We start from the raw sequence: 22,888 nt of genomic DNA, 5'->3' as shown, positions 1-22,888 counted from the left end.
TGAGGGAATAATTTGCAATGATTTATCCAAAAATGTAGCCTCTTTTTCTGTTCATGGAATATTTATTGGTAGCTTGTGGTTCTTCAATTTACTGAATATTCAAAAATATTTGACTTCTTTTTGGAGTATTCTTACATGCAAAATGATCATGTTTTGCTTTGAACACTCAATATTTAAAATTCACTACCTGAGCTGTGCTCATTAGTAAGTGGCCAGGTATGTGTGGGTGAATGATTGCTTGTCCAACCTGAAAAATGGAGCTTCAGAGAGTAATCATGGATTTTAAATATGCCTTCCATGGCTTCCTGTGCTAGAAAAACCCAAATGCTTTAATGGGCGAACACTAAAGAGATGAAAGCTTGGCTAAAGATGAGTAGGTCAAATATGTGAACAAACATTTGCAGAGCTTTTTGCAGCATTTGCACAGATCCAGTGACAGTGGCCAAGTGACCTCAAACTGCCCAACCTCTGGGGTTAATGCAGCCACAGTAGCCTTAGATGTGAGAAACAATATGAAATTGTGTTTATGATCTTCACACCAGACCCTCCAAAAACTACAGCTTTAGCTCCTGCATCTCCTCTTCTCCATTTATTAAATTGCTTTGGCCAGGACTACATTTTTAATGTCCTGGTTCTATCCAAACTCTAGTACACAGTTCTTGTTGTGCTCCTGAACAGACATCCCAACCTAGAGGAACCCAGGAGTTCCCCCCTGATTCCAGGAGTTACATTTGAAGAAACAAACTCACATAAAAAACAAAATTATTTAGTGAAAACCTCCTCCTAGGGTTTGAAAAATCAAACCCAAAGGCAAACTGCACAGTGCTGAACCACCAGCAGCCTCTGCTCTGCGGGCTCTCCTCACTACCTGATTAGCCTTGACATTTTTGACTTTCATCTTCCACACCATCCATCTTTTTAAATCAAATAAGCCCAAAAGGACACCCTTGAAAGTGCATCTGTATAGTCTGAAATATGTTAATAATTACAGTAATTAAACCAAAGGGAATTTTTGTTTTAAATTCTCCCCCTCCAAGTATAAATTTATGAACCTATCAAAACAATCTTTAATAATTAGAACTAAGATTTCAAAGTACATATTCTCGGTAAGAATAATTCTGTATCCCCCCAGCCAAATGCAAACATTTTTGCCAGTGAGTTCAGGGAGTTCAATTAACTCTTTCCTCTCAGATCTTGAAGTGTGCTACTTGAGGCATCTCCAAACTTCATTCACTGTTCCAGTATTTTATTCAATTTTGATAAACAATATTTTAACCTAATTTTCTAAGGAAAAAACCCTAATCTGTGTATCACACCATCGGCCATCTCAGTAAATTACAAATCTATTGGCCAATTCCAATTCTAAATTGGATTTAGCAAGGGTGTAGAATTCCCACAGACAGGAAATTGCTTCGATTTTTATGAAAATGGGTGATAAGGGACAAAATAGAAACTCAAACTGGTGGACTCATCAGAGAAAGTCGCAAAAACCCAAGACTTCTTCCATTCTATTTCTCATGAAATGCCTTGACATGGGAGAAAGGAATCAGCCAAAAAGGCAGGAATCAGATGCTTCTCTGTATACAAAATAATGTTTCAATGTATTTTTCCAATCTGTCACTAATTTTTTTAATAAGACAATTAATTACAATACCAATCAACTAACGCTAGGAGTCCTGAAAAAATGTTCTTTGGACCAACTCCTTTGAACATCAATTAGGATACCCACAATGAATGGATTTAAAAATCTCAGTGGAGAAACTCGGATACACAGAATTGGGGGAAATTCAACAATCTGAGTCAGCTGCTCCTGCCTCAGCTTGAGAGCTTCCAGGGCTGTCAGGAGCTGACTGGATTGTCATCCTCCTTTTGAGTTAATGCACCAAGTAAGTTATTTGTGTCATGCTACAGAGAAATCAAGCACGCACAACTAAGTAGCACTGTCAGATCAAAAAAAGTTCTTTGTGTACATATTTTCCAGAGCATTTTGTACCAAAGGAGACCTCAGAGATTAATGCTTATTTTATCGAGATTATCAAACGTACCCAGATAGAAGACACTGTGTTCAATAATAGAAGGAACCATTCTTTAAACTGGATTGTGCATTCCTCGATTTTCCCCAGCTCTGTTGCTTGCTTCAAGGTAAATATTTTCAAGACCTCCATTACTTTGCATTGCCTCCCTCTCCTGCCCCTGTTCTGTGTCCTGACACCGAGGTACAACACAGAGAGAAGAGAGTCTTTACTCACATCTGCTCAACTCAGCAGTGGAAATCATGGGAATGCCACATAATTCCTGTTCTGTGACACGAGAACAACTGTTATTATATTCTCTTACACACCTGGTTTCTTTCTTTATATGCCTTTGCTTCCTCTGTCTGCATTAATACTTCCTTGAATAACAAAGTCTCCTGAGAGACACGTATGGCATTGAAATGTTTACAAAGCCACATCGCCTGAGGGGAGGAAAAAAAAAAAATACAGGTTGAAATATTTGGAAAGAAAATGAAGCAATTTTTTTTCAGAAGGCTGCAGAAAGACAGAGCTTTCCTATCCATACATTTAAATACACAGACATTTAAGTATACAAGCAACTTTAAGTAGTTTCTTATAAAGATGTTCAAGAGTATCCAGCTTTGAATAATGGCTTTTTCATCTCCTGTACCTCAACATAGAATTTAAAGAAGGAAACATTCTTCCTACCATGTCCTCACCAGCATCACCTGCCGATTCTGAGGTTCAAATGCAACTTTGACCTTCGCATTTAATCGGTACCAGTGGACATGAGACAACTGACCATGTAAATGAACCAATTCATAGCAAGAGAACACCACAAATGTGTAATTATCTTACTTCCCCCAGGCTAATTAGTCCTGCTAAAAGGCTGGGAAAACAAGGCAGGCAGAATTTTGTCGCATTCCAGCAGTTTCACTACTTGAGTGAGTTCTCACAGACCTCACTTGAAAATATTTAACCTGTAATGTAATAGCCTCAGGTGTATCTCTCAGGAATGACACCCTTTAATTTGTTTTGTACTCATCTATCACTTGGATAAATCTCAAAATTCTTTTCCTAGAATAAAATTCTCCAAAATGCTGAGCTCAGTAGAAAGTAAGAAAGTGAGTGGGAAGTGCTACAACACTGAGGGTAAGGTACTCACAACTGTAGTTTTCCCAGAAGCAGGTGGACCAAGGACACAAATTCTTGGAGCTATGGAACAAGGATATGCAAATGTCAAGATGCAGAACAGCAAAAATCCCAACCAGTTTCCCACTCTTGTATTGGGTAATATCAGTGTAGCCACCATGGAACAATTATTTCAGCTGCGTCAGTGGAGACTTCAGGATTGGGCTCCACTGGGAAAAAAAGGGGGAACAGAAAATCAGTGCCAGCTGGGTCCTCCTTTAATCTCCATGGTCAATGAGATTAACACTCTAACTATGCCACTTGGAGAGAGATATATGTATATCTCAATCCATTTAAACATGGAGAGTTTAGGGGGTGAACCATAAGATACAAACATTTCTTTACCTGAGTTTGACTTTTATTCCTGAAATATTGATTCAGAACTAACACATTTTGTGAAGAAAAAATATTTCGGTCTTTGGTTTCACCTAAATAGGTTGTGTCAGGGTTCAGAGAAGATTTACGTATTGCAAAATGAAGGACTCCCTCGCTATGCTTTTTGACAGCTGCCTTCAATTTTTCTAGTCACCATTTAAAGTAATTTTCCTCATTTCTGTTACTTGTGTTTCTCTGCTGCATGTCCCTGAGGGGGCAAGGTGCAAAAATGCATCCCAGTTCTGAGGAATTCTTAATCCAATGCACACACACAACACAATGGGCATTACTGCCCTGAGCTTCCTTGGGAATGAATGAGAGGCAAGACAAACAAGGGAAAATGGAGTCGCTCTTAGGAAAGTATTTGGAACTTTTTCCATAAATACACCTTGGGCTGCGATCCCTTGAACTGTCATTTTATATTAACAGCTTTGATGTTTTTTCCTCCTATACCACGGGGATAAAAAAACCTCAAATCAGAATCTGTGCAGGAGGGACTGGTTAGTATTTACTGGGAGTAACACAGGTCAGAGCAGAGGAGGGATCCATCCACCCAAAAACCTCCTCAGCTCTCGATAACCAAGGGAGATTGTGTCTGATGGTAACAGACAGGCAAGGATGTGAAATGTATTTTCATGAGGCCTTCCAGGCACTTAACAGTTATTGGGCAGGTGCAATTTTTAAACATACATGAAACCCAAATTACAGATTCATCTTTACAAAGTTATCTAACTTGGAAGGTTTAAGAACAACTCCCCCCTTATTGGTTCTTGCAAGTGCAACAGAACTAGTACACAATGTAGAAAAATACTTTAAAAGGATACATCAGCTGTTTTTATCACCTAATTTCTTTCAAATGTAATGTGATTAAATCCTAGGGTTTTTTTAAAATCTAACACCTTGAAACTCCAGCCCGGTACTTAGGAATTATTTATAAACAGCGTCATAAAAGAGTGCTTGGGTGCCAACACTAATCAACTTCTTCAAACCACTTCAAAGAAAATCAAAAAACCTTTCCATCCACAGATCCTTTTGAGGTTTAACTAGGAGCATGATTTAAAATTCACAAGAAAGCCCTTAGGTATTGAAGCTTTAATACACAGCTTTCTTGGACAAACGTTTGATAAAAAACGAAACATACCATTATATACACCATCTCATGCTTTAATATTGCCCAGGGCTACTGTAAATGCTCACTTTGTACTAAATCTGGTTTTCTCTCTGCTTAGTGGCTGGCAGCAGATGGGGCAGTGTAATTCACTGATTTACTCATTTGCACACTTGTAGGGCTCCTCTAAAGCGTTCTCCCCAAACATATGACACGGGGGCACAACCAGGACACCACTGGGTGTAATGTTTAACCCCTCCAATCAACAAATAGTCACCATTTACTACTGCAGCTCCAAAGCAGCAGCTAAATGAAGGTAGGAAGTTCTGGGAAATGCCTTTTTCTTCAGTAAGAAATAATATTTAATTCTGTATTTAGTCTTGATGAGACGTTACAAGATTTACTCGTCCAAGTAAAGCAGGTTTTAACATTCAACAATAATTTTAGCAACAACAAAATGAATCCTGGAATAACACAAAAGAACAGCTGGACCCACAGAATTCCGTTTAAATCCAAAAGGTTCAATGATCAATATTAATACAACAAAATTTGCTTAACTTGTAAGAGAAATCCTTTGTCAAAGGGGAGAACCATGGGGTACATACTGAACATTCTTGCAGAACTTTTTTTACATTCCTTCAGAGGTTTGAATGTAAAGGAGGAACTCCCAGAAATGCCACTCAGACCCTGAAAGCCTTTTTCATTAGCACAAACCAAGATACCGTGTAGAAAACTTGCCTCTTTGATTGTGAAAGAATTTTCAGTCCTCATGTGGCCCTTGAAGGTTTTTAGAAGGAGCACATGAAAGAACAATAGCACAGAGCCCTAAGCACAAACACTTTGCCACACATTTGGACCCACAAGATTTTCGAGGCAGTTGTAAGCTATAATCACCATTAGACTTGTTTATGTTTTTAAAAGTACTTTAGATCCTATTATCAATTAAAAAGGTTTTCTAACTTCACACCTGGGATAGATGCAATGCTTCTTTTCCACACATCTCTGTTTGAAATTTTCTCTAGGGCTAAAACTGTCTAGGCAAGGCAAGATCATGAAAATTCATCACTTTACTGATGGCTCTAATAAGTTTTTTTTTTCCTTCTAAATAGTCAACACCTTCTGCCATGATCAAAAAGTAAAATCAACTCTGCTACACATTTCTGTTACATTATGTTCCATATAATTTATTCTTAAAACAACATTTAGGCTTTAATTTTAATTGGAGTTCCTCTCCTTCCTTAACAGGGTTTTCCAGACCAAAAGCAGACAGCATTTTCTCCTTGACAAACAACGGCTGTAGTTCTATCTTTAGCCTCTTAGCACTGAAGTCATGAGATGGAAACCTGCCTAATTCTGCTAAAATAATACTGTGGGGCTTCAGGACAAATGTTAGCCCAATGTGAAGAAATTTTATCAGCATTCTATCAAACTGCAGGAAATTCTTCCACATGTTTTCCATGGGTCTACAAAGCAGATTGATTATTCATGCTGCCTGCACCAGAAAAGGCTGGGCACAATTTGCAGGATTTGATTTTTTTTTTTAATGCATTTAGCAGCATTTCAATCAAAATCCATCTGATCAGCACCACTAAGAGCTCACAGCACCTCCAGTGATCATGATTTCATTGATGCTGCAGCTGGCAGAACTTTCATAATGGTTTACTCTGGTTTTAAAGAAACATCAAAGCTCCACGACACCAGCTCTCCCTGACAGCTCATGCAGAACAAAAATTACACTTCAGTTGTGCATATCCAAATATAATCTGCCTAAGGGTGAACAGTTTGTAAATCAAATAATTTGATTGAGGGTACATGTCTTTATTGTGCAGAATACAGACTTCCCATTCAATTTACCAGGTTTTGTTACACAGAGGAGCAGGCACACTCACTGTTCCTTCAGCCGAGATGCCACTGAGCTGTGGAACTCATTAACAGCAGCGAGTAACAAACTAATCAAAAAGCAGAGAATCTGCCAGCCCAGGTAGAATAGGAACCCAAATTTACACCTGACAAAAGGAGTAATTAGCGAGCTTAAAGACAACAGGAAATATCAGATGGGGCACAGAAGGCATTAATAATTGATACACCAGAACTCTTTGTTATTCCCTTAGAGGGTTTCATTGTTATAACTGTTAAAGCGCATTTCTTATTAGATTACCCACGAAAAAAAGAAATTAAAAGCATCTTGCCTATAACTATTCCAAAATGCTCACCTTTTTTTTTTTTTTTTTTTTTTGTTTCCCCCCTCCCCACGACTCAGCCTGAAAAATTTGATCCATCACCTGCCAACGGCAGCACAGCTCCCAACAGCTGTTCACAAATCAGGAGCTGAACTATTTCTGCTGAACTGTTTGTCCATTTTCACTCACCATCATCGTTGTTTTCCTTTAAGTGGTTTATCATGAACTCAATGGGATCATCTGGCTTATGAATTAATAGCTCTTCAAGCATGGTCTGGAAATAAATGAGACAAAGTCAGAGGAAAATTTAACACAGCTCTGCAGTCGTAGATATCTTGCGTTTTTACAGCCACGTTACAATGAGGATCCTAAACAGTTTATAAATGCTTATTTACTTCCTTTCACAGACAAAATTGAGCCATCAGAACCTGTTTTAGAAGCTGAAAAACTGAAGATGGTCAGAAAATTGCCAGTTAAAAACCCCCAGCCTATTTGCTCCAGCTTATTTCTGGTACATATGGACGCCAGAAAGGATCGGCTCGAGCAGCCTGGGGTCAAAAATTGTTGAGGCAGCACTTACATAAAAACCATACAAAGAGTCCAAAAACCAGAGTTAACTTGAATTTGTGTCTCTGCAGGGCAAGAGAACCCTTCTCTAGGACATTCCCACAAGTTCCTGACTAGCCCAGAGGAGTGCAGAATGGACAAGAGCTGTGGAAAATACAACCCACAGAAATGGCACATTTCACACCTGTACCAACCAGCCTCGCCTCCTGCATGAAAAGGAATGGGGAGAAGGGTGGGGGGGAAGCAAAAAAAGCCTTGCCTTGAATGTCTATTTTGGGGGCTATTTCCATGTTAAACCTTTGAGATTATACAGGGCCTTGTTTCAGCTCCCACCCACAGCAGGGGGGATCTTGCAGAGGTTAGAGGGAGGATTTGGGCTTTACAGGCAGAAAAAAGAACAACCCTGAGAAATCCCTACATTTCCTAGTGAGACATTTCAGCACAGCCAAGAGTTCTGTAATTAAAACTAAACATCAAACACAACTAATGCTCTAATTTAGACAAGCTGCAGAAATGCTCGTGCTGGAAGAGAATTTTCTAAAAAAGCAGTCATAACACTTTTATATTTGCAAGTAAATTCTATAAAGTCCGTCTAGTCTATAAAGTTTTATATCCTCACCAACTGCTTGTCTCTTATTAGAGTGGCCTATTTTCCTTTTCTACTTCATCCACTTAATTAAAATAATTAAAACACTCAATTTTGTTTATAAACTGGTGATCGTGCAAGTTCTGATGTGTCAAAGTCTGGGGAGCACAAAGCATAAATGATGAAATTTGTATTTTTATTGGAAATTCATTTAAAAATTATTACTATCCAGCAGCATTTATTTAAACTAAGCAATCTGGACTTTTCACTACACTTACCAGAACTTTTATAAATCACAAACCTAAGAAAATCTGTGTTTATTATAATTCAAAAACCTTCAAGCTGACAGTGATTGACACTGGCACTATTTCTTAGCCAAACTCTTAATTTTATCCAATTCTGCTAAGCTCAGTTTAATTTCACAGGAGTTGTTCTGTTAATCTCTGGGGGAGGTTCATACTTCGGGTCTTGCATTCTTTACATTTTGTGTTTTGCAAAAGTTTTGGCACAACAATTTCAAGCTGTGTTTGTGTCATTGTTTTGCTCCAACACAACTGAAGCACAAAAACACAACCCTGAGTAAATCCCACAAGCATTTCATGTAATTGGAGTCCCTGCAGCTGCATTCAATGCCTTGTGGCTTGCAAAACACAGTATTTCATTTTAAAAAATCACAAACATTATGTGGCAATAGTCAGAATGAAAAGAGAAAAAAAAAAAGATAGCAAAAAGAAAAGGGGGGGGGGGTGGAAAGAAATAAACATATGTGTGCGCTTCAGTGAGCTCTGAGCAAGTGAAAATTACTTTCTAACAGAGTTAAGAGCAGCACAAAGGGGAAGGGTTCCCAGCAGGGTCCCCAACGAGAACAGCACCAGGATATTTAGTCCTTCACACAAACCTCCCCATGCACGACACAAGGGCTTTTCCCGAACTTAAAGAATAAAACCACCTTTCCCTAAAGCAGGGTAACGAGCCTGGCCATGTACAAAATCACAACTATTCCACAAGTGAACTTTTCTCCCTTTATTTTTGACACCTCCACGAACAGCCACAAGAGGAAGGCGGGGGAAAGAAAGGGTTTTAACCGGGGGATGATCAGAAGGCGGTGACAGCCCCGGCTCGGCCCCGGCAAAACCTTCACCGCGTCCTTCCCGCGCTCAATTTGTCACCGTCCCCCTTCCTCCTGCCCTGCCTTTCACCGACTCCTTTCCTCCACGAGCTGCCACTTTCATCCGCAGATCAAATAACAGGTATGAGCCGCAGCAACTGCCAATTAAAATAATTCATTGAGAGTCCACGGCCGCTTCCCGCACTCGGACACCCGCCCATCCGCTTCCACAGGAGCCCGCACTGCTACCCCTTCCCCGCCTCCCCCCCTACCCGCCCGGCCGTCCCGCACCGCGGAGGGGCTGGCGGGGGGTTCCCGGTCACCTGCAGGAGCTGGAAGAGCCCCCGCTCCTCCGCGTAGGCGCCCGCGGGCGGCGGCCACGGCCGGGCCGCGTCCTCCACGTCCGCCTCCGCCATGGCCGCTCCTGGCAACGAGACGCGTTGCTAACGAGGCGTCATCACTGCGCGACGGGGAACGTCCTCATTAACAGCCATAGGAACGGGGAGACGTCATCGAACGGCGACAGTTGCCAAGGAGACGGCGGCGCGGTTGCCGCGGCAACGGCGGGGCCCAGGGCCCGCGGGCAGCGCTGTTCGCCCGGTCATCCCGGCCAGCCCGGCCGCCCTGCCAGCGCGGCCCCTCCCGGGGAGCTGCCCCTCCACCTCCGCACACCATCCGGCCGGTAGGAGCCGTAGGAGGGCCGGGGCGGGAGCGGGGCGGGGAGACCCGCCCGCAGCGCGGGGTCCCGGCGGCACGAACGGCCTGGGGCGGGGGAGGCATCAGGGCCGGAGCTGCCCCGAGAGATTCTCATCTTCCCGCAGGCTCCGGATCAGCCCCGTGAGGAGGGGCGGGTTAAGCGCGGCCCGGCCGGCTCCGGTTAACGGGAGGGCTCGGGAGCCGCTCGGCGATGGTTCCACAGCCGTAGGAGAAGCCCCGGCTCCCCGCGGCCCCGCGTTTGATGCATTGCCGCGTTGTCTTTACAACAGACCCGCCAGGGTTTATGGCATCTGATTGTCAGCGCTCCCCTCTGGCTTCTCTGCCTCTTTTTGCAGCCTCGTTACCAACTCCTTGACTTACTGCTTGGCGCTCGGGGACTGCAGCGCTTTCACACAATAGTTCCTGCTTTTTACTTTGTTTAAGTTTTCCCCTAGCCCACACAATTCCAACTCGGGTGAGACGTAGAATTGCATAATTTCTAAAAACCAGCTTCCTTTCTTTCCTTTTTGTCCCCTGATCCAGAAGTAAATAAACATGAATGAGATAGAGGAGACCCTAACAAGGATCGAGCAGAACTACAGGCTCTTCCAGCAGCAGCAGTTCTCGTTTATCAGAGCTCTGGAACACACCCGGAAGGAAGCTCACGACATTCTCAGGCCTGTGTCATCCATCGTGCAGGTACAAAAGATGCAGCACAAAGAGGTCCCAGCCTGTGAGAGCAGGTTCAGCACGGGGCTGGTATGCACCTGGGGCCTGTTCAGGGGTTAAGAAATATTTTTAGTAAAGGGCAGATGGACAAAACCTCTCCAGGACCATTTGTGTGTAACTGAAGATGTGGGGAGAGAAGCACCTGTGTGAGGGCTTCTCGTTATCTCAGAGGAATCTCAGGGCTGAGCAGAACTTTCTGGTTTAGTTTAGTACTGCTGAGTCACAGCCAGAAACTTCTCAAGGCACAAATGGAATCTATAATCCTTAATAGAATTGGTCTAACAGGTTAGCCAGGACAATTAGGGTTAAATGGGTTGAGTTTGCAGCCATGTACCACATAAAGACCCCCAGAGGATGCACGATGCAAACACATCACTCCAAACCATTCCCAGTGTGGGGGCTGCCCTCACTCCCCACCCTGCTCTGCCCAGGCAGCTGTGGCAGGGGCAGAGGGAGCAGACACAGGGCCCCAGCCTCACTCAGCCTGTGTCCTGCAGTGCTGCCAGCACAGCTGCCTTTGGCTGGGGCACTCCTCTGTAGGAGCATCTGTGGACAGCAGGGACAAGGAACTCTGCAGACCTGAGATATTCTAGGAACATGTGGTTTTATTGCAAGAGTCGTGGGTAAAGAGGGCTTTGCCTTCAGCCACCAGCCTGGGCTGAAGCAAAGCCCCAAAGAGAGAAGGAGAGAGAGAAAGAGAGAGGGTATGAGGTGAGGGAGCTAAGAGACCTAGGGCAGGTAAGAGGGCAGGGGTCAGAGTGGTAAGAATGGTAAGAGAGAGCGAGGACCTTGTTACAATCCATTCTATCTCATTTTGTGTTGAATATTCTAATTTACAGTGACTAACCAGTGTGAGATACAAAACCTACAAACTTTGCATGCAGCCTATAAGAACTACTATATTACCATATCATCCTATATTCTAAACTCTAAAGACTACCTTTCTTATCTACTTTTTCTTTGATACCTTGGCAGGGTGGAGAGGGGCTACATTTTTGGATCCTTTTGTTTTTTGTCCTTCAACCCATCTCCAGCTAATCACCGTCTTCCTGCCTGCCATGATCACATCCCAAAGCTGCCCTTCATTTCTATTTCACTCACAGGTTTTACATCTCTAGTATTTCTTACCAGGCAATCATACCTGCAAGCTCCTCCTGTCCCATCTTTCCCAACACTAGTCCAGCTCTAAGGCTGAGACAGGCTCAGTGTGCTGATGGACACATCCCTCACTCCGGCCTCCCCCAGTCTGAGGATCAACAAACAAACATCCCACAGTGCTCACACCTGAGAGCCACAAGAGAAAGCAGCTTCTCCTGACTAACCCTGACCACCTTTGGGGCACAAGTTCAATGCAGTTCACCAACATTGAGCTCTGGGTTTCTCCCTGTGCAGGTGCAGTGCTACAAGGACCATCACTGCTTCAATGCCACTGACAGGCGCATCCTCAACATATTCATCTCCATCTGCAACGACCTGCGCAACCTGTGCCACAAGATGGAGACAGCGCATCCTGGGGACAGTGTCAGCAACTGCCTCCTGGAGAAGTGCAAAGTGCTCCTGAATGACAGCAACGACCTCACTGACATTCGAGCCACGTAGGTGCCTGCTCAGCTCAGCTCAGCTCAGCTCCTGGGACCTGACTGTCAGTGCTGGGGGACTGGTACTGCCCATTCCCACCTGGCTTCTCCACCAGATCTGTCCCAGCACCTTCCAGGCTTTAGTCAGGCTACAAGGAGCTGCCCACGTTCCTGTTGCAGCTGTTGGGAAACCACTGCCAGTGTCCATTCCCAAGAAGAGTGCTGGTTTGTTTGTGCCTTCTTGTTCTGGTGCATGGCAGGGCAGGTGAGCGCCCTGAGGTCTGTTCAGTGCTCAGGCAGATCAGCTGCTCTCTCCTCCTGGTGCTGCTCTGCACAGAGCAGATTTCTGCAGGGCAAGTGTCTGTGTGTCCTCTCCAAGACTTCCAGATCTGTGCCAGGTTGCTTTTTGGCAGGACTCTACATCCAATTCTATCCCTGCTTTTCCATTTTTGGGAAATGGCTGGCTGTGCAATGCTGCTCCTCCATGGGAGGTCTGAGGGTGTCTGTCACTGTTAGGGGCATGAAAGAACCACACACTCACTGTCAGGTTGAAGTGAGGAAAAGAAGGGCAGTTTATTATGATTCAGGGTTTAAATAGGATTTGGAATTTGATGAAGGATTGGGGGACAGGAGGAACACCTCTCTGACCCCAGTAGTCAATTCAGAAGTCTATCACAGAGAGGAATGAAAACAATCTACTTTGTTTATGGTACATGCATGAAAGATATGTAAACAAGATCGTCAGGAGCTAAAAAATCTGAGCAACAGGTGTCTCCCAGGCTTGCAGTGCTGGGATTCCTCTGCCAATTGTCTCCCTCTGTCCCACAGCTACCCCCACGCTGTTGTGAACTACCTGAGCCTGGAAGAAGCAAGGCATCGCTATGGAGGGGTGGTGAGCCTCCTCCCCATCGTTATGGACAGCATGTGGGAGTGGGTGGCCTACATGAAGAAGAGCCTGCTGCTTCCCGTGAGTCGTGGACATGACATGTCCAAGGAGGAGACACTCACTTCCCAAACACCACCTGCTGGGCTCTTTGCAGCTCAGACCTCCATTAGTAACAAAAATACTTTACAATTACAGGAAAGTATATGCCCGAAGTGCAAGTATGAAGACCCACGCTTGAAAAATAAACCTCCCTGGATACCACCAGGCAGAAACTTCTATTAAAGGATCAAAGCTCCTGCATCATGTACTCACCACCTTTAACAGCCTGGATGATTAAAAATACAGTGAAATGAGCACCAGAGATCCAGCCTGAGTTCACTTTCTGAAGAGTTGCCTTGCAGCCAGCCTGGGACAGGTGCACTTGCTCTCCCTTGCTGGTATTTCCACTCTGCTCCTCATATCCCCACAGGAGTAGCTGTAGCTACAGCTGGTGCCTGGGGCCAGCACTGCAGTGGGAGCAGGGAACAGTCAGGACTCATCAGGGTCTAATCTCTCAGACATGCATCTTGGACAAGTGATTTGAAAGAGGATTTTACATTTTCTCAGCCTTCTTTCTGAGGAACATCCCCTCCCTGCCACAGCCAGTGGGGTGAAGAACCTGCCTGTCTGAAGGATGTGATGCAGAACATCCAAGGCCTGGCATTATGGATTCCGACACGTCTTGGATATTTAGACGTGTCTCTAAAATTCCCTCACCCCCATAGAAATAGTTTGGTTAGCTGGACCACAGAATCCGTGTTTACAGGACAAACTTCCCGCAATCGGACACCCGCCCATCCGCTTCCACAGGAGCCCGCACTGCTACCCCTTCCCCGCCTCCCCCCCTACCCGCCCGGCCGTCCCGCACCGCGGAGGGGCTGGCGGGGGGTTCCCGGTCACCTGCAGGAGCTGGAAGAGCCCCCGCTCCTCCGCGTAGGCGCCCGCGGGCGGTGGCCACGGCCGGGCCGCGTCCTCCACGTCCGCCTCCGCCATGGCCGCTCCTGGCAACGAGACGCGTTGCTAAGGAGGCGTCATCACTGCGCGACGGGGAACGTCCTCATTAACAGCCATAGGAGCGGGGAGACGTCATCGAACGGCGACAGTTGCCAAGGAGACGGCGGCGCGGTTGCCGCGGCAACGGCGGGGCCCAGGGCCCGCGGGCAGCGCTGTTCGCCCGGTCATCCCGGCCAGCCCGGCCGCCCTGCCAGCGCGGCCCCTCCCGGGGAGCTGCCCCTCCACCTCCGCACACCATCCGGCCGGTAGGAGCCGTAGGAGGGCCGGGGCGGGAGCGGGGCGGGGAGACCCGCCCGCAGCGCGGGGTCCCGGCGGCACGAACGGCCTGGGGCGGGGGAGGCATCAGGGCCGGAGCTGCCCCGAGAGATTCTCATCTTCCCGCAGGCTCCGGATCAGCCCCGTGAGGAGGGGCGGGTTAAGCGCGGCCCGGCCGGCTCCGGTTAACGGGAGGGCTCGGGAGCCGCTCGGCGATGGTTCCACAGCCGTAGGAGAAGCCCCGGCTCCCCGCGGCCCCGCGTTTGATGCATTGCCGCGTTGTCTTTACAACAGACCCGCCAGGGTTTATGGCATCTGATTGTCAGCGCTCCCCTCTGGCTTCTCTGCCTCTTTTTGCAGCCTCGTTACCAACTCCTTGACTTACTGCTTGGCGCTCGGGGACTGCAGCGCTTCCACACAATATATCTCCGCTTTTTCCTGCTTTTTTCTTTGTTGGTTTTTTTTTTTTTTTTTTTAATTTTCCACTAACCTACACGTTTCCAACTCGGGCGAGACGTAGAATTGCATATTTTCTAAAAAGCAGCTCTTTTTCTCTTCTTTTTGCTCTGAGGTCCAGAAATAAGTAAGCATGGACGAGGTAGTGGAGACCCTAACAAGGATCGAGCAGAAGTACAAGCTCTTCCGGCAGCAGCAATTCTCGTTTATCAGAGCTCTGGAACACACCCGGGAGGAAGCCAATGACATGATGAGACCCGTGTCATCCATCGTGCAGGTACAAAAGATGCAGCACAAAGAGGTCCCAGCCTGTGAGAGCAGGTTCAGCACGGGGCTGGTATGCACCTGGGGCCTGTTCAGGGGTTAAGAAATATTTTTAGTAAAGGGCAGATGGACAAAACCTCTCCAGGACCATTTGTGTGTAAGTGAAGATGTGGGGAGAGAAGTACCTGTAGAGCCTCCTGTTATCTCAGAGGAATCTCATGGCTGAACTTTCTGGTTTAGTTTAACACTGCTGAGGCACAGGCAGAAACACAGGGTACAAGAAAACAATGAAACCAAGCCTCCTTCCCCAGCCTCACATGGAATCTGTAATCCTTAACTTGTAGGAAGCAGCATGCCTGGCTCTTCCCCCTGGTATTGGTGCTGCTGTATCTTCCTATAGTGCTTATTAAAAATAATGGCTGTGTTACAGAGGGAGAATGATGGATTGAGGGCTGAAAGTCCCCAGTCGGCAAGGGGGTTTCTGGGCTGGTAAGTCAATTGTCTTGGAATTTTTATATCATGGTGTACTTAAAAGTAGGACTTAGACACCTGGAGACAGAGGAGGGAAGAAAATTCTTAATAAAATCAGAACTGTGGATTTGAGACAGCAGAACTTGGGCACAAAACCCAGGTGGATGCCAGAGGCAGAGTAAAAGCCAGGCTGCTGTCAGGGTTAGGACACAGAATGAGCTGGTTGTCTTTTCCAGGGGCTGCCTCTCCTTAATATAAGGGCTTTGCTCCTTGCATTGAAGAGGATTGTGACAGATATTGCCCTGAGCCTTTTTTTCCTGTTGAGATGTTGGGTAACATTATGCTGTATTTAGAAGCACTGATATTTCCAGTGGTACTTGTTGGTAGAAGTGGAAGGGCTGCTTGTAGTGGGGGTGAAACCTGGTGGGTGGTACCTCAGAATTCCATGGATCCATGGCCTCCTCTGTGACAGCACACAGGAACTCAGCGCTGGCAAACTGTACCCCTGAGGGAAAGAGTGGGAAAAGGAAAAAAGCAAAATAAGTGAAGGATAGGGAGCAGTTGGTGCAGCACACCCTGGTGATGCACTGAGCAAAAGCTAAAACCCTACCAAATAAACTTCACTGGTGACAAAAGCAGGAACCCATTTTAGTTCACTGCCATTCTCCCTATTTTTAAATTGCCATGGGAAGGCACAAGAATAAAAGTAGCAAACACAGAAATGTGTGTGGTCTCAGCCTACAGCTGACTTGGCTTCCAGCTCTCTTTGCATGGAAATATAGACACTACAGAAGAAAAAAATGATATTGCACTGGAACATGGCTGAGTTTCCAAGCCCCAGCAGTTTTATGTGGCACCATTTTTAGCGAGGAGGGATGACATTCCTCAGGAAGGAGAGGAGAGCATAGGAAGGTGGAAAGGTGGGAGTGCACACTACAGTCAGGCAATGGCAACAGCTCTTTAAAGATTCCTGCATGGAGTAGGGTATAAAGTCTGGCTTGTGCAGAACTGGACAGTCCTTGCAAGTTGTTCCTGTAGTCTTGGTCCCCATCCAGGTCACTTAGGGGCATTAACTCTCTGTTGTTGATGTGGACAACAAGTCCTGTTATCCCACTGGTGAACATGCAGGAAAAATTGATACTCACCTTAGGAATATTTCTGCTCACAGCAGCAATAAAAAATCCTGCCACTCAGAAGGACACAGCACTCAGCAAACAGTGTTGAAGGAGGAAGCTGTAGTGGAAATGGACCCTTAGGGGCCATTTTTTATTTTTCTTACAAACCTGGTGAGAATTTAGCCAAGCACATTCCATGGCACTTCTGTAAGCAGAGACTGTATCCATGCTGGAAGAGCTCCTTCCCTCTTGTCTTGAAATCTTACAGAAAGCACAGGAGGTGTTGGAGCCCAGCTCTGGCTGCCAACCAGCCACTCAGAATTCTGTATTTTGAAGAGTCTGTAATTTCTTTGGAGAAGATACTTAAAGCCTTGGCATAACATTTCCTCATTCAATGCCATGACACTGAGTAACACAACTGCTCAGGGCAAGCAGGGAATAGCATTGATCTAACAAGTTAGCCAGGGCAATTAGGGTTAAATGGATTGAGTTTGCAGCCATGTACCACATAAAGATCCTCGAAGGATGCACGATGCAAACACATCACTCCAAACCATTCCCAGTGTGGGGGCTGCCCTCACTCCCCACTCTGCTCTGCCCAGGCAGCTGTGGCAGGGGCAGAGGGAGCAGACACAGGGCCCCAGCCTCACTCAGCCTGTGTCCTGCAGTGCTGCCAGCACAGCTGCCTTTGGCTGGGGCACTCCTCCAGCTCTAGGGCTGAGACAGGCTCAGTGTGCTGATGGACACATCCCTCACTCCAGCCTCCCCCAGTCTGAGGATCAACAAACAAACATCCCACAGTGCTCACACCTGAGAGCCACAAGAGAAAGCAGCTCCTCCTCACTAACTCTGAGCACCTTTAGGGCACAAGCTGGGTGACCTCTGGGTTTCCCCCGTGCAGGTGCAGTGCTACAGGGACCACCACTGTTTCAACTCCACCGACAGGCGCGTCCTCACCATGTTCATCTCCATCTGCAACGACCTGCGCAACCTGTGCCACAAGATGGTGACGGTGCATCCTGGGGACAGCATCACCAACTGCCTCCTGGAGAAGTGCAAAGTGCTCCTGAATGACAGCAACGACTTCTCTGCCATTCGAGCCACGTAGGTGCCTGCTCAGCTCAGCTCAGCTCAGCTCCTGGGAGCTGTCAGTGCTGGGGGACTGGCACTGCCCATTCCCACCTGGCTTCTCCACCAGATCTGTCCCAGCACCTTCCAGGCTTTAGTCAGGCTACAAGGAGCTGCCCACATTCCTGTTGCAGCTGTTGGGAAACCACTGCCAGTGTCCATTCCCAAGAAGAGTGCTGGTTTGTTTGTGCCTTCTTGTTCTGGTGCATGGCAGGGCAGGTGAGCGCCCTGAGGTCTGTTCAGTGCTCAGGCAGATCAGCTGCTCTCTCCTCCTGGTGCTGCTCTGCACAGAGCAGATTTCTGCAGGGCAAGTGTCTGTGTGTCCTCTCCAAGACTTCCAGATCTGTGCCAGGTTGCTTTTTGGCAGGACTCTACATCCAATTCTATCCCTGCTTTTCCATTTTTGGGAAATGGCTGGCTGTGCAATGCTGCTCCTCCATGGGAGGTCTGAGGGTGTCTCCCAGAGTTGCAGTGCTGCAACTCTGCCAATTGTCTCCCTCTGTCCCACAGCTACCCCCACGCTGTTGTGAACTACCTGAGCCTGGAAGAAGCAAGGCATCGCTATGGAGGGGTGGTGAGCCTCCTCCCCATCGTTATAGACAACATGTGGGAGTGGATAACCTACAGTAAGAGGCACACGCTCTATGTTGTGAGTCATGGACATGCCACATCCAAGGAGGAAACACTCACGTCCCAAACACCACCCGTTAGGCACCGTGCAGTTCAGACCTCCATTAGTAACAAAAATAATGTACAATTACAGGAAAAAGACTTCAAGAAATTCTTGGCTGCAAATCAATGTCCGAAACAAAAGGCTCCCTGGAAGCCACCGGGCAAACACCCCTATTAAAGGATCAAAGCTCCTGCATCATGTGCTCACCACCTTTAACAGCCTGAATGATTAAAAATGCAGTGAAATGAGCACCAGAGATCCAGCCTGAGTCCACTTTCTGAAGAGTTGCCTTGCAGCCAGCCTGGGACAGGTGCACTTGCTCTCCCTTGCTGGTATTTCCACTCTGCTCCTCATATCCCCACAGGAGTAGCTGTAGCTACAGCTGGTGCCTGGGGCCAGCACTGCAGTGGGAGCAGGGAACAGTCAGGACTCATCAGGGTCTAATCTCTCAGACATGCATCTTGGACAAGTGATTTGAAAGAGGATTTTACATTTTCTCAGCCTTCTTTCTGAGGAACATCCCCTCCCTGCCACAGCCAGTGGGGTGAAGAACCTGCCTGTCTGAAGGATGTGATGCAGAGCATCCAAGGCCTGGCATTATGGATTCCGACACGTCTTGGATATTTAGACGTGTCTCTAAAATTCCCTCACCCCCATAGAAATAGTTTGGTTAGCTGGACCACAGAATCCCTGTTTACACCAAGGAGATCTCCCTTACCTGCCACTGGCTACTGAGCCCAGTGTTCTTCAGCTGTGCTCTGCTGCAGCCTCCTGCAGCTCCTCACAACACAGAACATCTCTCCTTATACCTGTTTGACTCCTGTGCTGTCAGAGCTGGAGATTTAAAGGAGAGCAGAGCTCACATTGGCCTTAGTTTGTGTGTACCGACAATAGCTAATCATGGACAAAACACCCCTGAACTCCTCAGCCCTCTACAAAATAAAAGCCATCTCCAGTCCATGTGATTCATGGAGACGTGGTGGGAGCATCATGTTCAGATGGTTCCTGTTCAAATTGCAGATTAAACTGCCTGTGCTTTCCCTGCTTCAAGGCAAGGTTAGCATTACATTAGGCCTGATGTCCCACCTAAGGGATGGGCCCATGATGGCCCTGGGGCTCAAAATATGGAGCATGAGGTCAGCATGTGGTCAGACCCTACAGCCTTTCCTAAATAAGTGTTCTCCCTGTGTCTGACTGCTCTTTTCCCTTCCCACAGGCAAATTACCTCCTGCTGGAAGAAACTCCTGAACAAACAATTTCCCCTTGCATACCAGGCTTAGCTTGCTGTGAGAAAGCTTTTGCCTTAAAATCACCCATTTCTGGCAACAAGCAGCTGAAAACAGAAAGGAGAATTAATACAAAGGAAGGGGCATAGGAAGGAATGACAGCTCAGATGAAATGGAAAGTACTTTCAGGAGCATTTTTATTCCTCGCATAACCCCACGTTGTTCTGTGCTTTTTTTCCTTTCCCCTATCTACTTGCACTGCAATGCACCCACCCAGTCTGGAGCAGAGCCCTATTTTTAGGGAGATTTGATCCAACTGAACTGAACCCTGGTGAACTCAAAATGTTAACAGAGGGTCACAGAGCAACTCCTGGGCACTACTGGGGCCACAGCTAGTGGAATGTCACTGTCACCCTCTCTGGCTTCACTTGAGATTCCTGCTGCAGAGGCAGCTTTAGGCTGAAAATTCCAAGTTTTGGCAGCTGCCCCGTTGTGTTCTATGGTGCAGACAAGTGTCCAGTGACAGTTGCTGTCTTGGAAAGCTTTTCAGGGCAAGCTGCAAGGATTGAACAATGACAAGTGTTGGGGACACAAGAGATGCTGTTCCCAGATCTTGTTTCCAACCTTCTTGGCCCTGTCCTATGGTTTAAATTTGAACACACAGGCTGTGAGGAGACCAAAATTATCCTCCAGCTCACTTTCAGCTTCCAGGGATGAGCACAGCACAAATGGCTTGTCAGAACAGTCCTACCAAAGCCAGTCCACCACTGCTGCTCAAAACTCCAGTGCAAGTTGTCATTTTGCACTTGACCAAGGTGATACACACAAAAAAGTTCCCTAATTTTAATAATAAGATTCATACAGACAAGAAACAGTTCCCAAATCTTAATAATAATTTCTAACCTAGCCCTATCCTTTCTGTCAGCATCATGCAGCCAAAATTTTAAGACCTAAGCAGAAAAATGAGTGCATAAAACTTGCAGTCTGAGGTTTGATAATGACAAGACCAGAATCTGTTGGAAGACTGCAAAGTTAAGTCTCACAAAAACATCCAGACAAATTACTTAATTTCCATACAAGTTCTCCTCTTCCAGAGTGGATGGACACTTCAAAAGACAAAAAGATACAGCAAGAATTGTTTTCTTCTACTACAAATCAAGCTGTTTGAAGAATTTACATAAACAGGATGTAAATGCCAAACACAAAAGTGCAATAAAGTTTTCCTTTAGCCTCAGTGAGCATAAAATTGCAAGATACACACTGAGAAAGCAGGCAGGGCACCAGCCTGACTTTCCTAGAGATCTGTCAGGTAGTCCCAGAAATAAATGCTGCTTTTTTTGTTCAAAGGCTGAAATAGAGATATGGGCTGGTAATAGATGACATCAACAGAATCCTGGCATCTGTATGAATTATCTCTGTGCTCCCCTTGATTCAGCTAAGGGTCAAACCAGGCTTTTGTCAAATCGAGGAACCTGATGTAGTTGAAGGTGTCCCCTCTCACTGCAGGAGGTTAGACTGGATGAGCTTTAAAGGTCCCTTCCAACCCAAACAATTCTGGGATAAAACAATTCTGTATGTTCAGCATGTGGTTCCAGCCTCTCCCACACTGAGAGGACAGGACATAGATAGGACATAGTCTTGACCTGAGAAGTCAGGATGAAGTGTCAGGAATGGTGGTGGGCTCTGGAGGGAACCAGAAGGGACGATTCAAGGGAGAGGAACCTCAGCATGCCAGAGATGCCGCGGAAGCTGCCGCGGAGTGAAGGGACGGGCTTGGCAGGGCCTCTAGCGGCCGCCTCAGAGCAGTGCCCAAACCTCTCGCCAGCGACTTCTGAACAGTTCCAACAACTCTGCTGCCCCCAGTCCTGAATCCACAGGGCCTTTTAGACTTTGGTTACAAGCATTCAACCCCTGGGATACAGCCCAGGGCAGCTTTGGGGCCGCCTGCCCCCACTCCCATCCCCAGAGCTGTAATTTCAGAAGAGCCATCGGCTGTTCCCTGTCACCACCACTCTGTTTCATCAGCTCCCCAGATCATAAATACCCCGAGGGAGGAGAGGTTTTCCTGGGAGCCCTGAATTCCCCTGGTGGTGGTGCAGCACCAGTTGGAGCATCGAACGCAGCGAGGAGAAGCAGCTTCGCAGAAACCAGGAATAGCATCTGGCAGACAGGAGAGATCAGCCAGCCCAAAAACTGGAGTGAAAAGACCTTCAGGGAAAAAAAGGTTTAGCCAAGTAAAGCCCAGAGACACCAAAATCATGATGACCATAAGTCAACTATTTGTAACAGTCTCGTCTGGAAAGCAAAGCCCATAGGAATGAAAACCAGGCTTCCTCTGCAGAGCTCCTGAGTGGGAACGGATGAAGCAATCAACTCCTGTGATTTCCTATTTTGTAACCACTTTTAAAATCCACCATCGTGTCAGCAGCTAAGTAGTTCCAACAAATCAGGATCAATCAGCAAAGATATTGTAATTTCCTGAATTTGAAGTATTTCCTTCCCTAATGTCTCCTGTGTGATTATCAGCTATGTTATGAACTACCAAATGTACTATTTGGCATTAGTGAGTAAGGAAGGCACTTAATTTTTCTCTTTTTGTACTCTAGTAATACAGTTCTGTGGGTAATTTTTATCTAATGATTTTTTTATACTGGCAAGTGCAGCTTTTCAATGCCAAGGGATGCCTTATTATTATTTTGAACTTGTTCCGTGTAAGGACAAGTTAAATTCACTTTGATTTGTTTTCATTTTACTACCCCATGCTACAGAACTAATCCCAGTGCAGGAGTGCAAACAACTTCCTGTGTCACTCAACTCCAAAATTATGTTTATGGTATTTTCTATATAAAATTCCCCATAAATGTTACTTGGCCAAAGCATGTTCACAATGTGTCACTTGAACAACTTAGACCCTTGCCTGTTGCTCATATTTAAGAATTATACTCAGTCCTTAACTGGAATGCTGAGGCTCGAATATGGATTGCTAAACTGCTTTGGGCAATCTTTCAAATATTCAATTCTTTTGAGAAAGAAAAAACCAAAACACCCAAACAAATAAAAACCCATGAAAGACCAGAACCAGTGAGAAAGTGCCAGTCTGGAAAAAACCAAAAGAGAACAATCTTACTTCAGCAGGTTAAGCTTGGAACAGTGGCCCCAAAATTCCTCATGGTCTGAGGAAGTGTCCTCATGTATGCACTGCATGCAAGGGAAAAGCACAGACAAAGCCAACTCCTGACAGCAGCCCCAG

At 46.3% G+C, this 22,888-nt stretch overlaps 3 protein-coding genes across 5 annotated transcripts in view; 2 read left to right on the top strand and 1 right to left on the bottom strand.

Annotated features, from left to right (window-relative positions):
• Nucleotides 1-9,525, bottom strand: part of AK8 (adenylate kinase 8) — a gene marked incomplete at its 5' end in the record, with an annotated part of 66,437 nt that extends 56,912 nt beyond the window's left edge. Inside the window, 4 exons of one of the 2 annotated variants that reach the window (XM_083876131.1) lie at nucleotides 2,342-2,455; nucleotides 3,160-3,209; nucleotides 7,038-7,122; nucleotides 9,433-9,525. In XM_083876131.1, coding sequence (XP_083732257.1) covers nucleotides 2,342-2,455; nucleotides 3,160-3,209; nucleotides 7,038-7,122; nucleotides 9,433-9,525 — 342 coding nt within the window. Of the gene's footprint in view, nucleotides 1-2,341; nucleotides 2,456-2,702; nucleotides 2,769-3,159; nucleotides 3,210-7,037; nucleotides 7,123-9,432 lie in introns of those variants that run through there. The other variant, XM_083876132.1, reaches the window with a different exon arrangement.
• A 164-nt stretch (nucleotides 9,526-9,689) lies between these two features.
• Nucleotides 9,690-13,345, top strand: LOC310917651 (sperm acrosome-associated protein 9-like). Of its 2 annotated transcripts, none has more exons than XM_083876098.1 (5): nucleotides 9,690-9,791; nucleotides 10,349-10,504; nucleotides 11,927-12,129; nucleotides 12,940-13,078; nucleotides 13,193-13,345. In XM_083876098.1, exons 2-5 carry the CDS (start codon nucleotides 10,361-10,363, stop codon nucleotides 13,277-13,279), a joined length of 573 nt encoding a protein of 190 aa, XP_083732224.1. In that variant the 5' UTR covers nucleotides 9,690-9,791; nucleotides 10,349-10,360; the 3' UTR covers nucleotides 13,280-13,345. The 2 variants fall into 2 exon arrangements, with proteins under 2 accessions (XP_083732224.1, XP_083732225.1); XM_083876099.1 differs by having other exon boundaries at nucleotides 9,697-9,791; nucleotides 10,352-10,504.
• Nucleotides 13,346-14,307: 962 nt separating this feature from the next.
• Nucleotides 14,308-21,933, top strand: LOC310917625 (sperm acrosome-associated protein 9-like). The gene is made up of 3 exons (XM_083876048.1): nucleotides 14,308-15,038; nucleotides 17,513-17,715; nucleotides 18,250-21,933. The coding sequence occupies exons 1-3, from the start codon at nucleotides 14,895-14,897 to the stop codon at nucleotides 18,587-18,589; spliced, it is 687 nt and encodes a 228-aa protein (XP_083732174.1). The 5' UTR covers nucleotides 14,308-14,894; the 3' UTR covers nucleotides 18,590-21,933.
• Nucleotides 21,934-22,888: the final 955 nt, after the last annotated feature.

The sequence above is a fragment of the Zosterops lateralis genome, assembly GCF_965231275.1.
Source record: "Zosterops lateralis genome assembly, chromosome: 20".
Taxonomy (NCBI): domain Eukaryota; kingdom Metazoa; phylum Chordata; class Aves; order Passeriformes; family Zosteropidae; genus Zosterops; species Zosterops lateralis.
The sequence above is the reverse complement of the archived record's forward strand: the minus strand, read 5'-3'. Positions and strand labels throughout refer to the sequence as shown.